The 26,454-nt window shown below is 35.7% G+C and overlaps 1 protein-coding gene across 1 annotated transcript in view; it reads right to left on the bottom strand.

The window, feature by feature from the left end:
• The window catches only part of LOC106142808 (protein O-mannosyl-transferase TMTC1), an 86,510-nt gene that overhangs the window by 1,557 nt on the left and 58,499 nt on the right, over positions 1-26,454 (bottom strand). Inside the window, exons 2-12 of the mRNA XM_060944875.1 lie at positions 15,603-15,780; positions 15,093-15,166; positions 13,882-14,019; positions 12,033-12,209; positions 8,493-8,682; positions 7,989-8,110; positions 6,470-6,634; positions 4,256-4,369; positions 2,766-2,909; positions 2,129-2,328; positions 215-380 (exon numbers count right to left, since the gene is read on the bottom strand). Coding sequence (XP_060800858.1) covers positions 215-380; positions 2,129-2,328; positions 2,766-2,909; positions 4,256-4,369; positions 6,470-6,634; positions 7,989-8,110; positions 8,493-8,682; positions 12,033-12,209; positions 13,882-14,019; positions 15,093-15,166; positions 15,603-15,780 — 1,668 coding nt within the window. The remainder of the gene's footprint in view (positions 1-214; positions 381-2,128; positions 2,329-2,765; positions 2,910-4,255; positions 4,370-6,469; positions 6,635-7,988; positions 8,111-8,492; positions 8,683-12,032; positions 12,210-13,881; positions 14,020-15,092; positions 15,167-15,602; positions 15,781-26,454) is intronic.

Raw genomic sequence — 26,454 nt, 5'->3', positions numbered from 1 at the left:
CCACAATCATAATACGATGTACTAGAATTTTAATGATGATAAAATCAATCATAATCTTATTGACTTTAACAAGAATTGAAATCAGATATTGTAGTGGATTAGCTCCCTATTCGAAATGAAAACTTACCAATAATAAAGAAAACATTAAAAACTGAACAATTGAAAAACGTACAAATACCAAAAAGTTAAAATATTCTCAAGAATTCAAACTCACCTAGTTATTAACTGCAAGATCCTGGACTTTTGTCCTAAAGATCTGTACATAAGTGCTGTAGATCTCAGCGAAATGAGATCAGATCGGACGAGCTTCTCCACGTAACGATGCCTAAAGTTCATCCGCAGAGCTTCCAAGTAGTACTTGGACGCTGGCGCCGGGAAGCCTGCAATTCAAAAGCTCGAATGTACAAGTGAATATTGTATCAGTTGTTCGTATTTTATACATCATAATTTTTTTACATTTTGGTAAGTAAAATGGATACTTTTCTTTATATATTTTTATAATCTATACTAATGTTATAAAGTTGAAGGGTTTGTTTGTTTGAACGCGCTTATCTCAAGAAGTGCCAGTTCGAATTGAAAAATTATTTTTGCGTTGAATAGTCCATTTATCGAGAAAGGCTTTAGGCTATATAACATCACTCTGCAACTAATAGGAGCAAAGAAATATTGGAATTCGTGAAAAACGGGTAAAATTATTCATCCTTGAGGGCTTTAGTGATGCCCAGATTAACTATTCCACGCGGACGAAGTCGCGGGCACAGCCAGTTATTTATATGAGGTAAGTGAAAAAAAAAAACAGTTCTTTTAGCAACCAATTAATGTTTTTATTATCTTTACGATTCCAATAAAGGATTTACCGCTGAAAAGTTTACAATTCCCGTAGCACAATGTACCTATTTGACGATGAAAGACTTTTCATAATCGGTTCAGGGTTTTCAAAGATTAGCCTTTACAAACTAACAAAGTTACGAACTTTATCTCTATCGAATTAGTAAACAAAAGTAAAAATGTAGTAGTTGGGTGACAGCTCGCTGATTTTTTTCTGATGAATTGTACAGTTAATAAAATGGGTAAATTACGTCAATCTTACGAATATAATATCAATTTCATATCAGTCTGTCAACGTATCTTTACAAGTAAGGCTTTGGAATACTTGAACTTAGTAGTTAAAATAAGTGTAACTTACATCTTTGCAATAAAAATACAATTCAAATCATGACGTGATAATGAATAAATACATATATGTATGTTTATTTTTAAATTATGCATATAGATCTTACAAAATTATAATTTTACTATTACTTTGTTCAGCTTCTGTTAAAATGTTTTTATTGTTTTATACGTTAAGCTGAATAAATATTATCTATAAATAGAAGTTAATAAAAATCACTAGAATTCTGGCTTAAACATTTTTTGATTAGGTATATTATTTGCATTTTTCATCATATTATAAAACTACAATTTTTAATAAAATCAAACTGCATATTCGTTTTTATTAAAATAAACATAACGTACTTATTTGATATCCTAATGATAAATATTCGTTCTAAAATTTGTATTGTTTTTTTTTTATTACAAAAGAATTTTATGTAATACTTTAGTGACAGAATTATTAACAGTGTAATGTTCTGAAGTTTCTTTAATTTTCAGTTGAAAAGAACAATACATATATTTACAATTGTCTATGTTACTCCCGAAGTTAAACTCATTTCGTGAAAATCTATCTAGTAGTTTTTTTAATTTATTCTTTACAAACATAAAAGAGTGCAATTATTTTCTCTCGATTACTAAGTGTGGATGTGAATTTTTCAAGAAACAAATTCTATTCCAAATGGCACATTGCAACGTGACACTATTAAACAAGTCTTACTTTTTTTTAATTCAGAATACTAAATCCCTCATTGTTTAAATTGAGAATACTAAATCCTTAACAATACCTACTAGGAGAGTAAAGGTCATGTCAAAAGTACCCGAAACCGCCGAGCTTGCATGAAGAGAGTTATGAATGTGGATGAAGCGAAGGAAGTATGCAGAGATCGTGGCAAGTGGAAAGAGGTAGTCTCTGCCTACCCCTCCGGGAAAGAGGCGTGATTTTATGTATGTATGTACTAGGAGAGTATATACTTACCCTTAGTCCTAAACCAATCTCCGTACAACACGTAATGCTCCCAGTTCCTAGGTTCCAATTCCAGAAGCTTAGTAAGTATTGATCTCTTGTCTTCCTCAGGTTTCAAAGAGAGTAACTCCACGTGGGCTTGGACAAACTTCGGCTGCAACCATATGCATTTCTCCAGCATTGTGACGGCTTGTTGTACGCGACCGCTTTTTCTAGAATAATCGATCAGTCTTTATTTTCAATAAAAAACAAAGAAACATACATACATAATATATAGTCATGACTAATGTACCCAGCGAGGTAGACTGAATTTTTATGATTCAGTCACTCCCTTACATTATTATTCAGGGTGACTTGAATGTATAAAAACATACATACATACATATGGTCACGTCTATATCCCTTGTGGGGTAGACAGAGCCAACAGTCTTGAAAAGACTGATAGGCCACGCTCAGCTATTTGGTTTAATGATAGAATTGAGATTCAAATAGTGAAAGGTTGATAGCCCATCGCCTAAAGAAGAATTTCAAGTTTGTAAGCCTATTCCTTGGTCGCCTTTTACGATATCCATGGGAAAGAGATGGAGTGGTCCTATTCTTTTTTGTACTGGTGCCGGGTACCACACGGCACGAATGTATAAAAACTTACTTGTAAAGCTTTCCAAGATTGTAATGTGCATTGACATGGTGTTTATTGAATTTGATCGCTTGCAAGAAGTGGTGTTCGGCGTTGTCCAACCCTGACACCAGGGTGCCGATGTTGTTATGGGCACTGGCGTAGCTGGGCCACAACCTGGATATAATATTATTTTTAATAAAAAATATACATATATATATAATATATATACATACATAAAATCAAGCCTCTTTCCCGGAGGGGTGGGCAGAGACTACCTCTTTCCACTTCTGTGCGTCTTTTCCACAAGGGAAGACAGAATCTTAGGACTTTAGTGTAAGTTCTTTTTGTATTTTGTTTCCTTTATTTACCTACATATGTAAATTAATCTTTAGGTATATATTTTCTACAAAACTTTTACGGCGAAAGAACTTTTTGCCGGATTTTACAAGTTTTACAGGTTAATAGCATGACCTGACTATAGATATCATGCAAAAAACTATATAACTTTGAGACAGACATATTATCTACACTGCGGCAAAGAGAACTGTCATTCTTTTTTTAATATTTAGTATATTAAAATGGACCATTAACAAGATATTATGTAACTACTATTTCCCTTAAAATAAAGCTTCACGAACGTGTTGTAATAATAATAACATCAAAGATTTTTTATCAAAACTATATGAAAACCATAGATTTTCTAGATAAAATCTAACCTTACTAAAGCCAACGTAATACCACGAAGTGTTGAGTTGAATTCTCACTTAATTATCATGTGTTAAAATTAGAAGCCTTTAAAGGTATTAATGAAAATTGCGTGCGCAAGTACAAAGAAAATGTGTTTTATTTAAGCTAAAACAATTGTTTTAACAGAAAAGTGAAATATTTGACTCAATGTGAACGTTTCTGTACTGAATAATGTAACTGTTATAAGAAACATAGTTTAATCCTATGATCAAACGAGTAGATAATATAATAAGACTAGAGGCCGCCGGTTACTTGGTAAGCATGAAAACCCTATTAATCCCGCGGGAACTCTAGGATCAAAAGTTTATATGTTATTTAATATTATATGTTATTTTGGGTCTTTAGCTACCCACATACCAAATTTCATGGTAATCGGTTCAGTATTATTTGCGTGAAAGAGTAACAAACATTCATACTGACATCCTGACATAGGTACTCACAAACTTTCGCATTTATAATATTAGTAGGATAATTGTAGGCCATCGTCTTACGATACCCTGTTAATTAAATTCGGCGGTCAATTTTGAAGCTGCTGAAAAAGCTGGCTAGCTATAAAATAACAACTCGATGCATTAACAATATTACGAGCAATAAAGTATTCTGGTAAAGGGTCAGGTCAAAAGTACCCGAAACCGCCGAGCTTGCACGAAGTGAGTTATGAATATGAATGACGCGAAGGAAGTATGCAGAGATCGTGGCAAGTGGAAAGAGGTAGTCTCTGCCTACCCCTCCGGGAAAGAGGCGTGATTTTATGTATGTATGTTAGTATTCACCTCAAGGCTTCCTTATAATGTTTGATGGCGCTGTCTTGCTGTTCGCTCTCCCGTAGAAAGTTCCCGAAGTTGTAGTGCAGTTTAGCGTTTTGCGGCAAAGTCACTAAATCCGCTCTGGAACAAAACACATTTGGAGGTAATTTACGCGAATGCGCAGGTCGTAAAGAAAGCCCTCCACTTCACTGCTAGTTTACAGAGCGAATCCTATGTAAATATTTGCTGGGATTTTTAAATGATGCAAATAATTGTTTGCTTTAAAACTTAGCTTACTGTTATTGTACTTACAACGTCATTATCGATACAGATTTCATACTTTCAAGTTATACTATTTGTGGCTTTTGTCAACATTGCATAAATATAAATACATATGTTGGTGAATACCTCTCATTTTTATTTTATAATAATTTATCATCTATTCAAATAAATATGTCGATACGAGTATGAACACAAAATTTCATCAACTAACTAACGCATTACTAATTATAAGTTGGAAATGAAATTAAAAAAAACCTTAATTCACATTTCTGTAGATTAGCTTAAAAATATACAAATTATTCAAATTCTTGTAGATTGTTTATTGCCTTTTAATATTATTTTATACTATGATGCATAAACCAATAAAGTTTCCTCTATTTATTAACACATCGGTATCGAAAATACAAAGAAATTATTATATAAATGTAAGTGTGTTACACATAGACATAATTATTATTAATTTCGTGAAAAATTAATCAAAATATCTTTAAAATATAAAGTTCACACGTAGCTTGCCCTACAGCCGCGTCTTTACAAATATCGCCAAGTTTCCCAAGGTGTAAATCGCACCGTTTTATATCATGTTTAATACATTTTCCCTGTGTTATGAATGCCCGGAATTTCGTAATTTGATACCCAGCAGGAGTCTGCTTTATTTTAAATCGTTTGCCGTTTACTTGACGGACATTTTGTGTTATGAGAAAATAGGACTGTATTGTGTAATGTTTTTTATTGTAGAGTTAATTCTTTTTTTTTTTTTTTTTTTGTCTTTTTGTCACTGAATGAGAATATCCTCACCGAGAATTTTGGTGTTAATACATTTTAAGATATCCCCGGCGTTCAATGGGTTTGTTAAATATATACATATATAGAAATATTTTTTCTTTCAAAAACTGGCACGCGAAATATTAGTTTTAATTATTTATGAAGGTGAATACTGTTAATGAGTAGGTGACTAAAACACGATACGAGACATAATTATTAATCTAAAATTAAATATTTTTTTTTCTTCCTTGGAAAGTTTCTAATCTTATGCGTTCTTAATAATTAAAAAAATAATAAGCAATTCTAGTATATGTAAAATCTAAAATCTCTCGACGAAAAATTATAAACATCTTCCATTGAGATTCCTTAGGGTAAACTTAGAGAATTTTCCGCAACTCTTACGCAAAAAGAAACATACTTAATGCACGACTTTGACGTAAACATCAAGCAATTTATAAGTTATATAATTTTTTAGTTATAAAATTATATATTTATAACCCACGTAACTAAAGGTTAATTGAAATAGTTTATGACCTCAATATAAATAAGCGCAAGCAGTAAGGCAGTAAGAGTTCCATTGAAAACTGATGAAATTGCATCATAAAAGAGCCAGCCGTTTATTATTACCCATATTTCGTTGTTTAACGTTTGTTCAATATTTTCTATAACGGTTGCTTTATGTGTCACGAGACTATTTCATCACATTTAAAACTTTTAATATTGGCGACTGTTAGTAATATCAATATGTTACGACCTAAATAGTTATAATTATTTAGGTCGTAAATTATTAATAGGATTCATTTATTTTTATTAACTTTTTCAGTTTACCCCAGGTAGAGCTGCGTGCAAAAGCTGGTTATAATTCGTAACCTCAACGTGGCCTTTCAGACTTTGCAAAACTATTGGGGTTAACCTTTTAGAGATAAAGATGTGACTATATATATATATATATATATATATATATATATATATATATATATATATATATACATATGTTTGTTTGGACCTCAAAAGCGCCGCACGATCTCTGACGTGACTATATATATATATTTGTTTAGTTTGGTCCGAAGGTTCGACTGGCAGAGAATGCCTTGTGGCATTAAGTCCACCTGTTATACATTTTACGTGCATAAAGTTTAAATAAATAAATAAATATTTGTTATATATTTGTTATATATATATGTTTGTTTGTACCTCAAAAGCGCCGCACGATCTCTCCAATCCGCGTTCCGTCTGTGGGTCCTCGCCACCCCACTAGCTGCCAACACGGCCAGTCCAATCACGAGGAGGGCCTTGGTGCCAGGCTTGGAGTACCACATCAGCTGGACTCCGTAAGCGGTGATTATCACGCTTCCAACACTGGTGGAAAATAAATCCAATTATTTTTTTTTAATAAATAAATTTAAATAATTCAGTCAATTAGCTTTTGATAAGCGGTGATTATCACGCTGCCAATACTGGTGGAAAATAAAAACTGGTTAATATTTTTTAAATAAATTAATTTAAATAATTTAGTGCCGTGTGGTTACCGGCACCAATACAAAAAAGAATAGGACCACTCCATCTCTTTTCCATGGATGTCGTAAAAGGCGACTAAGGGATAGGGATACAAACTTGGGATTCTTTTTTTTAGGCGATGGGCTAGCAACCTGTCACTATTTGAATCCCAATTCTATCATTAAGCCAAATAGCTGAACGTGGCCATTCAGTCTTTCAAGACTGTTGGCTCTGTCTACCTCACAAGGGATATAGACGTGACCATATGTATGTATGTAGTAAATAATTTAGTAATTAGCTTTTGACTAGGGTTTACAAAAGTGTTGGCGTGAATGAAAATAAACAAAAAAGGTTGAAATATGATGTTTATTTTTTTCATTTATAGTTTATTTTAGTGGTAGATTTGATATGCTTTGATATTTAGGCCTGCATAAAAATAAGTAATTCCTTTGTAAAAAAAATAAAGGTATGTATAAAAAAATATATAATATCCACTTTTTGAAAATTAAACACTTGCACTTTGCTTGACTCTTTCTATCGGTGAGATTATAAAGTGAACTTTCTCTTATAATGCAAATTTATAGATGGATAGGCAGAAGGCATCGCACTTATTTTACTCCATCAGCAGAAAATTTTGATATAAGTTCAATTGCTTCATATTTTTATTTAAAAGCATTGTCGTAGAAGGCAACTAAGGAAAATGCTAATCAACTTGGGATTCCTCTTGTAGCCGGGCTAAAAATCTGTCACTATTTCAATCTCAATTCTATCATAATGCCATACAGCTGAACTGAACGTGGCCTTTCAGTATTTTCATGACTTTTCGCTCTGTCTACCCCGCAAGAGATATAGACACGACTCCATCTGCGTCAGTTATAAAAAAGATTATAGACTAAAGTTTATACATACATACATACATATGGTCACGTCTATATCCCTTGCGGGGTAGACAGAACCAACAGGCTTGAAAAGACTGAATGGCCACGTTCAGCTATTTGGCTTAACGATATAATTGAGATTCAAATCAATTCGCCCATCGCCTAAAAAAGAATCTCAAGTTGGTAAGCCTATCCCTTAGTCGCCTATTACGACATCCATAGGAGAGAGATGTATTGGTCCTATTCTTTTTTGTATTGGTGCCGGGAACCACACGGTACTGCCGAAAGTTTATTGTAGCGTCCATTATGATAAAGTTATTTTATATTTAATTTAATACCTAGGTATATAGAGAACTCGCTCAGCGATCACAAAACCCACTGTCACCAGCAGGTTGCTGGCAGGCACGAACGGTATCACCAGGAGAAGTAGACCAATCACAGCTGGAGTATGACGCTGGACCTGATAACAAAGCTGTTAATTAATATTCTAAGTATTCTAAGTAGAATTTAATATTGTGAAGTTGACGTTGTTGAAGAAAATGCTGATAGGCCACATTGAGCTATTCGGCTTAATGATAGAATTGAGATTCAAATAGTGACAGGTTGCTAGCCCGTCGCCTTAAAGAAGAATTCCAAGTTTATAAGCCAATAAAAACATAACAGCAAAATGCGACCTTATCATTAAAAGCGATTTCTTCCAGGTAAGGTAATAACATAACATAACATAAAATCACGCCGGAGGGGTAGGCAGAGACTACCTCTTTCCACTTGCCACGATCTCTGCATACTTCCTTACAATAAAGATATAACAAACAAAAAAACAAATAAAGAAGAATACCAACCTCCAAATCAGCTATACACCTATAGCATAGCAACAACAAAGCACCGAAGGCGGCACACGTGAGGAGGTTCCTAGGGTCCCATCCGCTGGCTATGAGCGGCACGGAACCCATCTGCCAGTCGTGGCTGAGAGACCAGGGGCACAGGAGCAACCACCAGTTGAAGGCTGCTAGGTAGCAGAAGGTCATCAGTCTAAAACAAAAAGACCAACCCTATTTTTATGCTAAGGTTGGTGGCCTCATCGGCCGCAGCCTATCACAATGCGTAGCGCCGCGTGCATTGTCAATTTTCCATTAAACGGTTGTCGTTCCGTCTCGAACGACCAATGAGAGAGCTTCCCACCTTTTTATGTTAGCTGCATGCCCGCTCTCTCGCGCCGAAACTGAGAGTTCGACCGCCGTCCGCTCCGCCATGAGCGATGTTTATATGTGATCTTATAATTTTCTAATGTTCAACGGTAGATTCTGTATTTAATAATATTTGTTAGCACCCAATAAATAATATTCATGCTACAAGTTTCCTATAATCTGTCCACGAAACCGAAACACAATTCTGTCGGTATTTGACAACATTCGAATGTATTTCTCCCAGATTTTAGTTTATATATTTATACGAGTCCGGAGCCTTCTTTAGACTTGTATAAATAGAAAGGTATATCACTACATAGTATAAAGCAAAGTCGCTATTTTAGTCTGTTTGTCTGTAGGCTTAAATCTTAAAAATTACGCAACGGATTTTGATGCAGTTTTTTGTAACAGGTAGAGTGATTCAAGAGGAAGGTTTTTATGTATAATTATTTCCGAATTTTGCACTCATGCGAAGCCGGGGCGGGACGCTAGTTTTAATATATAAGGATATATGGTAGGGTACTTTTTATCCCGGTAAAACTAAAATTCCCATGAGATTGACGATTAAACTGTATTCTTTTGAAGGCGGCGCTAAATTCGCGCGTGTTAAGTATTAGAGTATCTACTTAATCTATACTAATATTATAAAGCTGAAGAGTTTGTTTGTTTTTTTTAAACACGCTAATCTCAGGAAATACTGGTTCGAATTAAAAAAAAATATTTTTGTGTTGAATAGACCATTTATCGAGAAAGGCAGGCTATATAACATCACGCTGCAACTTTTAGGAGCAAAGAAATAATGGAAAATGTGGAAAAAAAACGGGGAAAATTATTCATCCTTGAGGGCTTCAATGACGCCCAAAATAACAATTCCACGCGGACGAAGTCGCGGGCATAGCTAGTTTTAAATAAATAGTATAGGTACCGCTGATGAATTATCTAAATTCGCGCGTAAATTCCACCAAATTCGCGTGGGTCAACCCGCGTGTAAAAGCTACTATTCCATAGATAAATACTCAAATTATTTCACATTTAGCTTTCAGCTCCTAATGAGCGCTACTCAATGCGGTTAGTGCAGTACAAGCCCCATACCGCGTATTTGCATTCGTAATTTTGCAATACCGCACTGTTCTGCGTGCCATCATAATGTAACCTGGCTGATAGGCGGACAAGTAAGACTGGAAATTTATATTAACACTAACACGACTTTTCACTTCAACATGTAGGAAGCGAGTAAAAAAAGGTCACGTGCAGACTAAGTTATTTTCTTTGCGATTTTGGACTGTCGGTATGATAAAAAATTAAATAATGTTTGTGTTGATAACTCAATAGTTATCAACACAAACATTATTTAATTTTAGAAAATCAAAAAAAGGAGGATATCGATTGAAGATTACAATTAATCTTCAATCGATATCCTCCTTTTTTTGATTTTCTAAAACCTTATACTAAGTGTTAAATGAAATTTCCTGAAAACCGCATCAGAATCGGTTCGGCGAATCACGAGATAATAGCGGACAAACATCAGAATCGGTTCGGCGCATCATGAAATAATAGTGGACAAACATACATACGTAATATTATAATGATGATTATGTTAAACGTAACATTACAAAAAAAAATTAATACCTTAGAATCTTGAAACTCTTTCGAATTGCTTTTGTTTTGAGTTAATTAAAGTCAATTTCATCAAAATTAGAGCCCTGTTTTTGTTGTATATTCTTCCTTATTGACGTTTATATTTGTTATTTTTTTATTTATTTAGGTATATACATTGAGAAAATAGAATATTTTTTTTGACAAATTACACTAATTTTATAATAAATCCAAGACCCAGGCAAATCAGAAAAAGTTCTTTTCTCATCATGCCCTGGCCGGGATTCTAACCCAGGACTTCCAATGTTACAGACAAGCATACCTACTACCGCTGCAGAGGCCGTCAAACAATAACTTAGACTAAGTTGTACAAGGGCACTGCTTAATTCCAAAGAAATTTCACGCCACGACAGAAAATGCATTGAAATGCATAGTTTTACGTTTTTCCTATATGAAATAATTAGTTTATGATATCGATTAACTTACAATACAATACCTTTTGCATGTTTGTCTGTCATTAAAAAAACGCTAGACAATTTGAATCACACGATTTTGAAGCCATCAACCTAATGGTTTTCTAGTCATAAACAATTTACTATACCGATGTTTTTTTTCTGATAAATGTCACGCGAATGGGTCAGTCAATCTGTCTGGTCAATCTGATCGCCTGATCTTCATTGTCCCAATTGGAATCACGAAGTCCTTTGATATTCAAGTAACGAGTTTCTGTACTAACGATCTTATAATAATACCCCCTTTTGTTTCATATATTTTAATAGCTTTTTCAATAGAAATTCGAATACAATAGTACAAAGTTTTCCGTTTTGTGATTGGGTTTCTTTCATTCGTTTGTTTATTTTTATACTAGTGATTACTGCGGCTTTGCTCGCGTGAGTTTTGTTTTTATTTTATTTTACTCAAAGTCGCCATCATCATGTAACCTTACTAGAGTACATTTCCTCTCAACCTATATTAATAGTAAGTATATATGAACATGCATATAAGCACGATTACTGTTAGCTTTGTATACCCCGCAAGGGACATAGACATGACTATGTGAAAGTGTGTATAAGCACGTGTTTATCCCTCACGGGGTACATTCACGCAAAGACTAAAAGGCCACGTTCAGCTGAACGGTTTAATGATGGAATTGAGTTTCAAATAACTACAGATCACTAGCCCATCGCCTAAAAGAAGAATCCCAGGTTTATAAGCCAGCTATTACATACATACATACGGTCACGTCTGTATCCCCTGCGGGTAGACAGAGCCAATAGACTTGAAAAGACTGAATGGCCACGTTCAGCTGTTTGGCTTAATGATAGTTAAACCAGCTATTAAAACATTACAAATGCAAGATTACCGCCACAAATGGTAATTTTCATTTAGAAACTCTGTCATTCTACCATGGAAATACAATAGAATGACTTTAATATGCAGAAAATCTACCTCACTCTTACTTTATAGAAAAGAGAGATTTTCGAAAATCCTGTATGCTTTTGCTTCTAATTTCGTCGCTATTTTATTAGACAGCTTTAAAATTCATCCGTTCGAAGCTGCCAGTTAAAAGTTAGTCTTATATAAAATTAATTGGCTCACCTGACAAAGAAGCTGGGGTGAAACGCCGCCGGATTGTCCTGCGGTGAAAACGTCGGCCATGTTCCTTGCAGTAATGCCAACCGTAGGCAAATAAGCAGACACAGGGATACCAACACCTTAATAGTTCGCACCGATAGCCCTGTGCATTTCTTCTCGATTTTCAATGAGCATAATGATCTGAGAACAGGAAAATGAGTTGAAACATTACCTATTATCATTAACCGTGCCGTGTGGTTCCCGGCACCATTACAAAAAGAATAGGACCACTCCATCTCTTTCTCACGAATGTCGTAAAAGGCGACTAAGGGATAGGCTTATAAACTTGGGGTTCCTCTTTTAGGCGATGGGCTAGCAACCTGTCACTATTTGAATCGCAATGCTATCACTAAGCCAAACAGCTGAGCGTGGCCTATCAGTCTTTTCAAGACTGGTGGCTCTGTCTACCCCGCTAGGGATATAGACGTGATCATTAGGTATGTAATATCATTAACATAGCTTTAGAGTTGAAACATACTATTAACATTCTGTGCCGTGTGGTTCCCGTCACCAATTGAAAAATGCAAAGGAGAATGATCTTGCGGGGTAGATAGAGCCAAGAGTTTTGAAAGGACTGATAGGCCACGTTCAGCTGTTTGGTTAAGTGATAGAATTGAGATTCAAATAGTGACAGGTTGCTTAAAAGAAGAATCCCAAGTTTATAAACCTATCCTTTAGTCGTCTTTTACGACGTTCATTTGAAAGATTTGTAGTGGTTCTATTCTAAAGTGTCGGAAACCACACGGCACATGTTACTTACATAATGTAAACATAATATGAAATTAAATCACATTCCTTCAACAGATTTACGATTAAAGGCTGTAAATATCCTATTAACCCCATCAAAATTCTAAATATAAGCACAATGTGTATAACGTTTAAGCGCTAACCAGTGTTTACTTTAACCGCAGTTTAGTGAGCATCGACCGAGGGGTGTATTAAATTTCCGGTAACTAGATTGTGAGTTCACCCCTAACAATGCACTAATTAATTTTGAATATAACTTAGCATGTAAACCTATGTTGTTATATAATGAATCTCGCATTAGTTAAGTTTAGGTGAAACTTTATTTTCTTGCAAAATAAATTTATATTTAACTAAAAACGCGTTAAGAATAAAGATTTAGTAGTTGCGATAATTTATGTTTAGTGGTTTAAAAACTATTGATTATTTTATACGTGTCTCACTTCTAACTTATTGTTACTATCAATATTGAATTTATATTTTACTATACTCGCGGCCGCCCGCGACTTCGTCTGCATGGAAACCCTATCAATCCCGCGGGAACTCCGGGACAAAAAGTAGCTACCTACATACCAAATTTCATCGTTATCGGTTCAGTATTTTTTGCGTGAAAGAGTAACAAACATCCATACTGACATCCTGACATACTCACGAACTTTCGCATTTATAATATTAGTAGGAATTAAAAATAATACGATCTCTCCTTCTCTCCCTTAGCCATTTTCAGTTTCACCTTCGGCTACTATGCTTCAAGCCTGGCTTAATGGCTCTAACTACCCCGTAAGGGATAAAGTCGTTCTTTCTTTATTTACTTGAAACATGGTACAAATGGGTGTTAGAAATATATGTGATCTTACATGTTCCGCCAGAAGTATGGCATGTAAATATTGTTTATAATAATTGCGTTACTTTCAAAATTAATAATACTCGTGATTATTTATAAAGTAAACGTGAGACCCAATTCCCAATGAGTTCACTTCCATGATTCGCCGAGGATACCCAGAATTAGTAAAACTGGTTTTTAACAGAAATGGTTGATGCCTGAGTAGTGGTGGTGAAGATTCCTTACCTTCTGACAAAAGGCCAACACCGGTAGAAGTCGAAGACAAGATTGAGCAGTAATATTGTGACTCCAGTCTCCTTGGCGAGCATGCTCAGAGCGCCGAGCATGATGCTCAACCACACACATCTTTTGTTGCTTGTTGGTCTAAAACAATACAATATTGATATGACCAAGAGTCAGTAAATTTTATGTTACACTACAAAATACTTTTAAAAATTCATACATACATACATACATGCATATGATCACGTCTATATTCCTAGCGGGGTAGACAGAGCCACTAGTCTTGAAAAGGCTGATAGGCCACGCTCAGCTGTTTGGCTTAGTGTTAGAATTGACATTCAAATAGTGAAAGGTTGCTAGCCCATCGCCTAAAAGAGGAATCCCAAGTTTATAAGCCTATCCCTTAGTCGCCTTTTACGACATCCGTGGGAAAGAGATGGAGTGGTCCTATTCTTTTTTGTAATGGTGCCGGGAACCACACGGCATTTAAAAATTCATCCTATCAGTATACTCCTGGTTACATCCGCAGAGTGTTGCTTAAGCGAGCTTGAGGTCATAGTCAATAATATCTGACCTCTAATAACGAGATAACTCGTTTTTACAAAGAGCGACTTTCGTCTGACCTCACAACACAAATTTAGATCACAACTAAACTAGGCTGGGATGACATTATAATGGCTGTAAAATTAGCTTTGCCCTGAATCTATTTTGATAAATCATACATACATATGGTCACGTCTATATCCCTTGCGGGGTAGACAGAGCCAACAGTCTTGAAAAGAATTAATGGCCAAATTCAGCTATTTGGCTTAATGATAGAATTGAGATTTAAATAGTGACAGGTTGCTAGCCCATCGCCTAAAGAAGAATCCCAAGTTTGTAAGCCTAACCCTTAGTCGCCTTTTACGACATCCATTGGAAAGAGATGGAGTGGTCCTATTCTTTTTTTCATTGGTGCCGGGAACCACACGGCACGGTATTTTGATAAAACTTGGCATAAATATAGCTCAGACCTGCATGAAGGTTACTTTGTAGTAATTTCTATAGGTAAGAGAATGTTAGTACAACGCGAGAGGAGATGCAGAGGAAAATACATACATACATACATATGGTCACGTCTATATCCCTTGCGGGGTGGACAGAGCCAACAGCCCTGAAAAGACTGAATGGCCACGTTCATCGAGTTATGTATAAATTATATGAGTTTATCTTACCTATGATATACTAATAATGATGATAGAAAAAATATACACGCTAGCACATCGGCCCTGCCGACCACTCCAGCCACCTGTTGGACAAAAATAGAGGGTGTTATTAAATTTATTAGTCTTAAATATAAAAAAATAAAAATATGAAAGTATGCATCAACCAGTTATTTAATTTGCAAGTAAGTATATGCATTTGGAATGCAATTCAAAAATAATCCAGATAAGAATATGTAAACTTGGGGGATTTTTCAAGACAAGAGTGAATAGGCACTAATTTCTAAGGATTGAGGTCAAATGCACTCAAGTCCTGGGTTCGAATCCCGGCCAGGGCATGATGAGAAACGAACTTTCTCTGATTGGCCTGGCTCTTGGATGTTTATCTATATACGTATTTATTATAAAATATAGTATCGTTGAGTTAGTTACTCGTAACACAAGTTTCGAACTTACTTCGAGGCTAACTCGATCTGTGTAATTTGTCCCGTATTTATTTATATATTTATTTATAAAACTTACAGCTTCAGTATGCACAGGATGCACGGCGAACAATAGCGACGCGAGCGCAGCGAACGGCCGCTTCAGACGCGCTATTGTGACGCATGCGCGCGCGACTAAAGCGCAACACGCCGCGTGGAGCGCCACATTGCTGGCGTGCCACCACCACGGTCTCAGACCGGATAGTGCGTGGTTTAATCTGCAACAAAATACATACATACATACATACATAAAATCACGCCTCTTTTATTGCTCTGAGGCAGAGACTACCTCTTTCCACTTGCCACGATCTCTGCATATTTCCTTCGCTTCATCCACATTACATACATACATTTAATCACGTCTATATTCCTTGCGGGGTAGACAGAGCCAACATTCTTGAAAAGACTGATAGGCCACGTTCAGATATTTGGCTTTAAGATGGAATTGAGATTCAAATAGTGACAGGTTGCTAGCCCATCGCATAAAAAAAAAGAATCCCAAGTTTATAAGCCTATCTTTTAGTCGCCTTTTACGACATCTCATTCCCATGGTAAGGCGAATAATCGATAGGCTTATAAACTTGGTATTCTTCTTTTAGGCGATGGTCTAGCAACCTGTCACTATTTGAATCTCAATTCTATCAATAAATCAAACAGCTACACGTGGCCTATCAATCTTTACAGACTGTTGACTCCGACTACCCCGCAAGGGATAAAGACGTGATTATATGTATGTCGGTATATCGTAAAAAACTTGACATAAATTGGTTTGTACAAAATCGTCCATGTAGTTTAAAGAATTAATATTTACGCGAGAGTCCGACTCCCGCTTTGCCGTTTCTGTATTAAGGCACGGAACACTAATTAATCATGTATTATTTTGTTAAATAACCCTTTTAAGAACGAAGTTGAAAACAGCCACTTAAGTCACATTTTTACGATAATGGACGAACAATTACATTCACATGTTTTGTACGGGCGTTTTTTCGTACGACGTAAAAATATGTTATTACAAGTGAATGTTATCTAGATCAAAGCTTCACTTAACGCTCCACTTAGGTGAAAGTGAATAATTTATTCTTTAAATGTGGCACTCGAAAATACTGAATATTACATGAATGGAAAATAGTAGGATCACTCTATCTCGTTCTCGTGGTTTCATAAAAAGCGACTAAGGTATGTGCTTATTAATATTTGCAGGGTAACCTTAAATGTATAGTATCGATCATGGCTACATATCCGATTGCAAGTTTCCTCACGAAGTTTTCGCTCATTGTGAGTGCATCGGTTAGTATTAAAATAAATAAATAAATATATACGGGACAAATTACACTGATTGAGTTAGCCTCGAAGAAAGTTGGAGACTTGTGTTACGAGATACTAACTCAACGATACTATATTTTATAATAAATACTTATATAGATAAACATCCAAGACCCAGGCCAATCAGAAAAAGTTATTTTCTCATCATGCCCTGGCCGAGATTCGAACCTGGGACCTCGGATGTCACAGACAAGCATATTACCGCTGCGCCACAGAAGCCGTATTGAAACTAACGACACGAAAATAGTCATTGGTATATCGAGATGGGATTTGAACTTGTGCCCTTCATGCGCATACGCATTTTAACCCAACACTTTACCGATTCGACCACCGTCGCTCTGACCCAAATTGGAGTCTAAAACAAACATAACATCACGTCTATATCCCTTGCGGCGTAGACAGAGCCAACAGTCTTGAAAAGATAAAAGGCCACGTTCAGCTATTTAGCTTAATGATAGAATTGAGATTCAAATAGTGACTAATTGCTAGCCCATCGCCTAAAAGACGAATCCCAAGTTTATAAGCCAGTCCCTTAGTAATGAAAATTGTGCTACAATAAAGTAATTTTCTAAATCCGTGCAGCTAAGCGGTCGTTTCTACTTCGTAAAAGATGAAGACGTGATATTTTTATGTACTACCAAACATAGAAATGAAAAACAGGCATTACAATAGCTAATTTTCTAGTCATTCATATCCAGTCATTAGTGAATAACAAGATTTCCCGCATCATCACGCCCGTTTGAGGTTATACCCAGCTTAATTATTAAGTACGCGAAACAGAAGGCTATATGATAAACGAGGCTTGTTGTTGGTGACCCGACTTCACAACTCATTAAATTAAACTTTGGGTCGCCTTTAGAAGGTTGCCGCGAACACATTGGCCGAGTGGCAGGTGAATTATTCCCATGGGACTAACTTCGTGGTACAATAGTTTCACATTTTTTTTTTAATCAAATCATTTTTTTTTTAATTGGCAATCCATAAAATACATATATTTTTTTCTTTTTTCAATATTAAATCTCATAAATATATAAATCTGAACAATGTATCCTCTCGTCCACATTCTATTCTAAATTTAATTAATATTGTGAAGTTGACGTTGTTGAAGAAAATGCTGCAGTGCAGTTTGTTACCGCTTCTTCTGCACTGACGCCTAGGAAGCGGCAGTAAACTTAGTTTTTAAGTAATTTATTTGACGTCAACCAATGTTGTTAAACCATACGTTTTGACAATTATTAAGCGATATATAGTATCCTATAGTAATGAATAAAAATTTTGAATTTGAATTTGACTATGCAACTGGATATAGCTATATTTAAAATAAAAAAAAAATAGAAAGAACCGAAAGTAAATAAGACTACATTTTGTGTAGTCAAAAAAGTTAAAAATATTGTACTTATATGGTTGGTTATTAATCACCGTTAATTATCAATTATTTTTAGTTAAGTATTACTATAGTTCAACTAGCTGTCCCGGCAAACGTTGTTTTGCCATAAAAATAACTTTTAAGTAGTTTATTTCTAGTTAAAAACAAATGTTAAACCTTATCACTTAGGGGTATAAAAAATAGATGTTGGCCGATTCTCAGACCTACTCAGTATGCTCACAAAATTTTACGAGAATCGGTCAAGCCGTTTCGGAGGATTACGGAAACGAACATTGTGACACGAGAATTTTATATATAAGATAAAAACCTTTCCTTAACAAAAATCAAGTATATTTTTTCCAACGCATTATGCTCCGAATCGGAACCAACTTGATCAAAAAATTTAGTTTACTTCATTCTAAGAATTCCGATTTGTGAATTGTAAAATTATCGGAACTTGGTCTTTTACATGGTAGTAGCAAGTAGGACAGTGGACTTGTCCAGTTCACTCGCCCAATGTGAACAACGGGTCGTCTTTTAGTTCTAACCACGCTTTCAGATTCAGCCTTGACCGAAAACATAGCAATAGAATGATGTGCATCAGTAAACTAATGTGCTTAATTTCGGGGACCTATGTCAAAATGTTTTGTAGGCTGTGGGGAACATTGCTTGTGGAGATTACTTCGTATGGAATTTGTTGGAATCCCCTTCTATTTATATTGTCCTGACAGTAGCCAATCAGCGGTTCTGCACATATTTTAGAATGAATTGAATTAATAATTGAATTAAAATTAATTAATAGCAGGTTGACTAAGCAGATATACAAGGAGAGTGTGGGGGAAAGGTCGGAGTGGGAAGACCTAGACGAACGTGTCTTGATCAAATTAAGGACGATCTTAACGACGAAATTAACTGCCGAGCTTGCATGAAGAGAGTTATGAATGTGGATGAAGCGAAGGAAGTATGCAGATCCTGGCAAGTGGAAAGAGGTAGTCTCTGCCTACCCCTCCGGGAAAGAGGCGTGATTTTATGTATTATTCATTACTCCTGGCAAGATGTCTAAAGACAGAGCCAATAACTTTGTTTCCGCTAAAAGAGGAAAAAGTGAATACATGCATATAATCACGTCTATATAAAATTGCAATTGGTGCCGTGTAGTTCCCGACACCAATATAAAAAAGAATAGGTCTGTCCCATCTCTTTTCCATGGATATCGTAAAAGGCGACTTAGGGCTATCCCTTAGTCGCCCATGCCTTGAGATTCCTCTTTTAGGCGATGGGCTAGTCACTTTTTGGATCACAATTCTATCATTAAGCCAAACAGCAAAACGTGGCCTTTCAGTCTTTTGATGACTGATGGCTTTGTCTACCCCGCAAGGGATATAAACGTGATTATATGTTATGTTATTGCAATAAAGCCGGATCAATCTTGTCCACCGTTTTTATTTCTCTAAACACCATCGCATTTAGGCCATCCCCATATCGCTGTCGTAAAACTAGATTGTATCGTCTTTTTGGTGGTAATAAAAGCAGTATTGAAGGAGGTTTGATTTTGCCAACGTTTCCTGGCGTATATGTGTTTCGATTATTTGCGATAGACTCGTAAGTTGTTTTTTTTTAATAAAAATTGCCTATGTAATATAATAATAAGCATTTATTACTCTCCACAAAACAAGTGCCTAGTAAAAGGCCTATTGAGACATGTGGTTCCCGGCACCAATAGAAAAAAAATAGGACCACTCTATCCCACAGATGTCGTAAAAAGCGACTAAGGGCTTAGTCTAAGGGAAAGTTAGTTACTAATTAATAATTATATACATCTTATAATTTTTTAATTTTGTCTAAGGCATCCGCGGCTCTCATTGTGTCATTTGCTACGCGGTGAACATTTTGGGACATTTTTGGATGTTTTAATTTGTATTATGTATACCAAATAAACAATTTTTCTTACTTTCATCTGAGGTTGTCATTCTATCCACACGGACACGTGCTAAGGAACTACGTGCTAAAACTTCTTCCTTTAAATTTACAAAATTTTCTTATGAGCCCATGTTTACATTAGCATAAGGGAGCGGTTACACGGTTCCATCTCTCGACATACTAGTAGCATATTTTTAGTTATGTTATATTTTAAGTCTGATAGTTTTGAAGCTTCGGTGTCACTAGTGAGACTTACAATGTAGACGAAAAATGTGGCGAAGTATATGTTTTTTACTTGTCCGTCATATAGTCATGTCTATATCCCTTACGTGGTAGATAGAGCTAACAGCCTTAAAAAGACTGATTCACGTTCAGCTATTTGGTTTTATGAAAGAATTGAGATTGAAATAATGACAGGTTGCTAGCCCATCGCCTAAAAGGATGCCAAGTTTTCTTAGTCGCTTTTTAACAATAGTCTTGGGAAAGAGATGAAGTAATCCTATCTTTTTTTATTTCGGTGCCAGAATCCACACGGCAACAATACTTCTATGAAATGAGTGATTAGGCGTAGAGAAAGCGGGAACTGTAGAATTATAGCAACTGGAATCCCTTGTTGCTATGTCTGGAAGCCCCATAAAAATAGGCGTGATTATAATGTATATATTACAGGTTTTAGATTGTACATTATTCACTGACATACAAACCATTAAAACAATTTGGAAAAACAAATAACTATACAATCACACTATCAAACTGTGGTTTTAATAATTTAAGTTTTCTTGAATTCAATGTTAATTATATCACTCAAGTGTTGATAGGTACATATTATAATGTAGACACGACCTTATAAGAGGCGACGCACGGAATGCTAGCTCTCACGTCCTGTCGGTCGCACTCCCTTATTTGTATGTACAACTCGTAAACTCGGCCAAACACTCTTAAGAATTTTAAATGGAAACTTAAGCAACCCTTTTACTAATGTCCTTACTTACAGAGAAATTACTTTTGCCCGCGTCATTACTCGCGTAGGTAAGATTATAATACAAGTAGTTAGTCCTAGAAAAATATGAGATAAATGATCCAAAGCGAACTGGAAAAACTATAGGAATACTTTTCTCGTAGCTTCGCTCGCGCAAATTTAGCGCCACCTTCAAAAGAATACATGGTTTTACGCAAATTCCACGGGACCTATAGGTAGTATTTACAGAATAAAATATGAGGTAGGTACCAAATCAACGTTTCGATTATATATTAAATACCCTCCTATGTCATTCATAAGACCTTATACGTTTAAAAGTTTTTATGCCACTATTCCGGTAACGACAGGGTTATTTATTATTTTATTTTTATTCTCCTCTATAAAATAACTAATATAATACCTTTTTCCTTGAATGCTCTCAACAATCATTTTACAACTGTCCCACTCTTGGATCGCACAGTTAAAAACTGTACTATTTCTTATATTTTAGATTTGCCTGTTCCTGATGGTAGTTTATTCGAATTTTCCACAGTCACCGAGGACGATGTCTCAAAAACCATCCGATCCATAACTTCTAATGCTGTTGGGCCAGATGAAATTAGTCGCGTGATGTTGATCCCAATTCTCAGCTTTATTCTCCCTGTCATCACGCACATTATAAATACCAGCTTCATAGAACATCGTTTTCCTACCTCATGGCTTAATGCTTTTGTTCGTCCTCTCCCCAAGATTCCTGATCCTATCCGTTTAAATGATGTGCGTCCCATTTCCATCCTTCCCTTTCTGTCTAAAATCCTCGAAGCATCTGTCTTTAATCAGTTTTTAAAACACTTGATTCACAACAATCTTCTCAATCGATATCAGTCTGGTTTTAGGCCCGGACACAGTACAACTACTGCACTGCTTCGTGTTACTGATGACATAAGAAAGGGGATGGAAAACCAAAAAGTTACCATATTGGTGTTAATTGATTTTAGTAACGCGTTTAATACTGTCGATATTGATATTTTATTAACTATTCTAATCCGTTGCAACGTATCCCCTTCGGTGATTGATTGGTTCTCGAGTTATCTTCGCGGTCGTCGGCAGCGGGTCCGCAACGGTGCGGAGACATCCGACTGGTGTGATCTGAAAGCCGGCGTACCGCAAGGCGGCATTTTATCTCCTATCCTTTTTTCTATTTTTATTAATCTTCTCTCGTCTCATATAACATGCTCTTATCATTTTTATGCAGATGACTTGCAGCTTTATACACATACTAATATAGACGACATAGATAGTTCAATTTCCATATTAAATCACAATTTAAACACTATACTAGGGTGGTCTAAAAACTTTGGGATTCACGTTAATGTAAAAAAGTGTCAGGCGGTTGTAGTGGGAAGTGCCTATCAAATAAATAATTTAGACCTCAATAGTACGCCGCCTCTGATGTTCGACAGCACTCCGATACCTTTTAGTCCGACTGTCAAAGACCTCGGTCTTCTTATTGATTCAAACCTTTGCTGGAACCCATATGTCGTTGAGCTCAGTCGAAAGGTCTACGGGTCCCTACATTACCTGCAACGTCTTAAACATTTTCTTCCCGTCAAAACTAAGGTAATGCTGGCGCAAACACTTGTTATACCCATTATTGATTATGTTGATGTGTGTTGTTTGGATCTAACTGAAGAACAACTTAATAAGCTTGAACGTCTTCTCAATAACTGCATCAGATTTATTTTCTGTCTTCGTAAGTATGACCATGTCTCTGAATTCCGTTCTCAGCTTAAGTGGCTGCCCATCCGACAACGTAGGAATCTTCATATTCTTTGTCAACTTTATAATATTCTTAATAATCCCCTAGCTCCAGATTATCTTAGATCCGAATTTCAACTTTTAAGTTCCACCCATGAAAGAATCCTACGTTCCTCTGACAGGTTGACCCTTGCAACACCTTTTCACCGTACAGGTTTCTATTCAAATTCTTTCGCTGCTACAGCTGTTAGACTTTGGAATGCACTTCCCGATTCCGTTCAAGCTTCTCTGAGCCGCGCCAGTTTTAAGTCGCACGTGGTCCAGTTGTTTCTGACTCAGTCATGAGAGAGTAAATAATCTCTGTATGTAATCTGCTGCAAATATATATATGTATATATATATTTATATATGTATGTATGTGTATTGTAGTTTATGGGTATATATATGTATATATTAAGTATAGGTTTATAGTATAAATGGTATAGTAAGTATGTTTATTATAAATTTTTATTATCACCCACACAAAGGTTCTCTGCTTAACCCAATGGTAGACTGTTAGATAATGCTATTAGCATTAAGTCCGCCTATTGTACTTTACAAATTGTAATTGTTACAATAAAGAATAAATAAATAAATAAAATAAATCACACCAATAGTGCAATATTTCAGCCACTGTATTATTATCTACCATACAGGTCATTGTAAAAATGGTATTTGACGATATGATTTCAGTGAATACTATAATAATATATATGTTGATGCAAATTGCTTTGGATTGATATAGTAATACTGAAATTTAATTGATTTAACTTTTCTGATTTTTTTATTGTTTTCCTGACGTCCACCGAGCACAGCTCGGTCAACCAGGTATTATTTAGAAAACTTGGTACTCGGTATGATATTATCGATGTTTCTTTTTTATACTTTATTTTTTAAACGTTGTGATCACGCCCCAATACTTTTTCCACTTGCTATAACCCCTTCTATACCCAATTTGTACCCAATGTACTCCTTTAGTGAACAATAAAGCATTTACTTACTTACTTTAACCTTTTACCAGATCGTTCTCGATTTGATCAAGATGCTTTCGTCTAGGCTATGTATTTATAATAATAAATATATAGGTACAAGACATTTACATATGTAGATTGAGCTATCCCCAAAGTAAGTTCTAAAAAAACTAAACTAATGTCATAATTACATATAATTGCCTTGAGAGGCAGAATACACATGTATGTGTACACAAACACTGTACCTAGATAATTGAGAGCTATTGTGACCAAATTCAAGGAATAAATGATTATGATTATAGTATCGTATCTTGATCAAATTAAGGACGTCCTGGTAAAGGATCAGGACAAAAGTACCCGAAACCGCCGAGTTTGCATGAAGTGAGTTATGAATGTGGATGAAGCGAAGAAAGTATGCAGAGATCGTGGCAAGTGGAAAAAGGTAGTCTCCGCCTACCCCTCCGGGAAAGAGGCGTGATTTTATGTATGTATGTATTAAGTCTCCTCCTATGTCATTCACAAGACCTTATACGTTTAAAAGTTTTTATGCATCTCCAATATTTCCCAAGTTTCCAATTCTAAAGCATACTAATCCAACAAAATTAGACCCACATATCTCAAATCCGTGTACATTAAATGATATACGTACACAACTCAAACATATAACTTTACATACATTTTCCAAGACATGCAGGTATTAATGAAACTGTTGGTGAACTTTCATAGCGTATCGCGTGAGGTATTAATATTTCCTAGTGCTGACGGAGTGTGGTTTACTGCAAGAGATTAAGACACTGCAGTACAATTTACTTAAGTCAAAGTTAAGCGCATAAGTTTAAAGAGCGAAGGAAATCTTTGTAAATTTTCTTCATCCCGACTTTAGTGCCGGTTACATTCACCTGGAGTGGAGCCCGTGGTTTGCTATAGACCATGGATCCTGGATTGGGTGAGTCAGGTTTTTACACGAAGCGACTCCAGTCTGTCCTCCACTACCCTTGCAGGGAAACTAACTCATATTGAATTATAGTAACTCATTCAGTTCCCTGAATATGCCGATTTTCCTAATGATGTTTTATCTCACCGTAAGAGAAGTCGGTGGGCACTCAAACTAATGAACATAACTCATGAGTCATTGGTTTATAACTGAGATAGGATTGGAACCTGTCCTGCTGAAATAGAACCTGCCCCCACGCATTACTTGCGCATTTTAGCCAGGCCACTTAACCATTTAACCACTAACGCTCCTCAATCATAATCCAAGAAATCTTAATACACGTATTGGTTACTCAATTTATCAAAATGCTTACACATAATTTTCGTATGACCTCCGCAACCCGTAAGAGAAATTTAGCCCGTCTGAGATTATGATTACGTATAATTACTTGCTATTGCTGGAATAAGCAGGTTTCGTCGTAATGTTTTCCCTGATCTTAGCACAGTGACATTAGAAACAATGTACTTTGAACGCTTTTAACGATGAATACTTTACCACTTGTTAGAAATATAAAGAAAAAAGGAGGGAGTAATCTACAAATAATCATTCGGTAAAAAAGTACCTAGCTCTTAATATGCAAAAATTTATTGAAAAAACCCAAACCTATCGATGTAAAAAAAAGACACAAACTGCTACGATGTTTACTTCAGCAAAAATTGCATCTGAAAGCTATTAATTTTGATCGAGAAAAGAACCAATAGGAAACCTGATAGGACGCTAGGTCACGTATCAAAAAGGAGAAGCTATCTGTGTAACACGACAGTCGTGATTGGACGGCTATTAAAAAGTTATCATACGATCGCCTCCATATATAAGTCTATACTAACCATACATACATATAATCACGTCTATATTGCGAGGTAGACTGTAAGACTTAAGGATGTGGTTTTAAGATAGAATTGAGATTCAAAAAGTGACGGGTTGCTAGCTCATCGCCTAAAAGAAGAATCCCAAGTTTATAAGCCTACCCTTTAGTCGCCTTTTACGACATCCATGGGAGAGTAATGGCATGATCCCATTCTTTTTCCATTGGTGCCGGGAACCAAACGGCACTTCTATACTTTACTAACCAATGGGGCTTTATTCAGAAAAAGGAACGATTTTCAATGTCAACTATTTATTTTACTCTTTTAGCGTTGCGTAAAATACTTCTTTTTTCGAATATCTGAATCAATCGCGTTTAAAAATAGGAAAGAAATTCGAGATAGGTACATACAATGTGGTAAGTCTTTATCCCTTACAGGGTACACAGAGCCAATAGTATTGGAAATACTGATAGGCCACGTTCAGCTGTTTGGCTTAATGATAGAATTGAGATTCAAATAGTGACAGGTTGCTAGCCCATCGCCTAAAAAAAAAGAATCCCAATTTTGTAGCTACTCGTATGAATAATAACACAATTAATTTACTATATAAAAGTTTCTTTTTAATTTTATAAATCTGTAATAGGTATAAAATCTATTCTACCTAACAACTTAAATTTTCACAAGACATTTTCATTTACATTTCGAAATTAGGTTGCAACAATTTCGCGGTTAGGCCTCCCCATTTTGTGGGGCTTTT

This window comes from Amyelois transitella, chromosome 6, assembly GCF_032362555.1.
Source record: "Amyelois transitella isolate CPQ chromosome 6, ilAmyTran1.1, whole genome shotgun sequence".
Taxonomy (NCBI): Eukaryota; Metazoa; Arthropoda; class Insecta; order Lepidoptera; family Pyralidae; genus Amyelois; species Amyelois transitella.
This window is presented reverse-complemented; position numbering and strand designations above follow the sequence as displayed.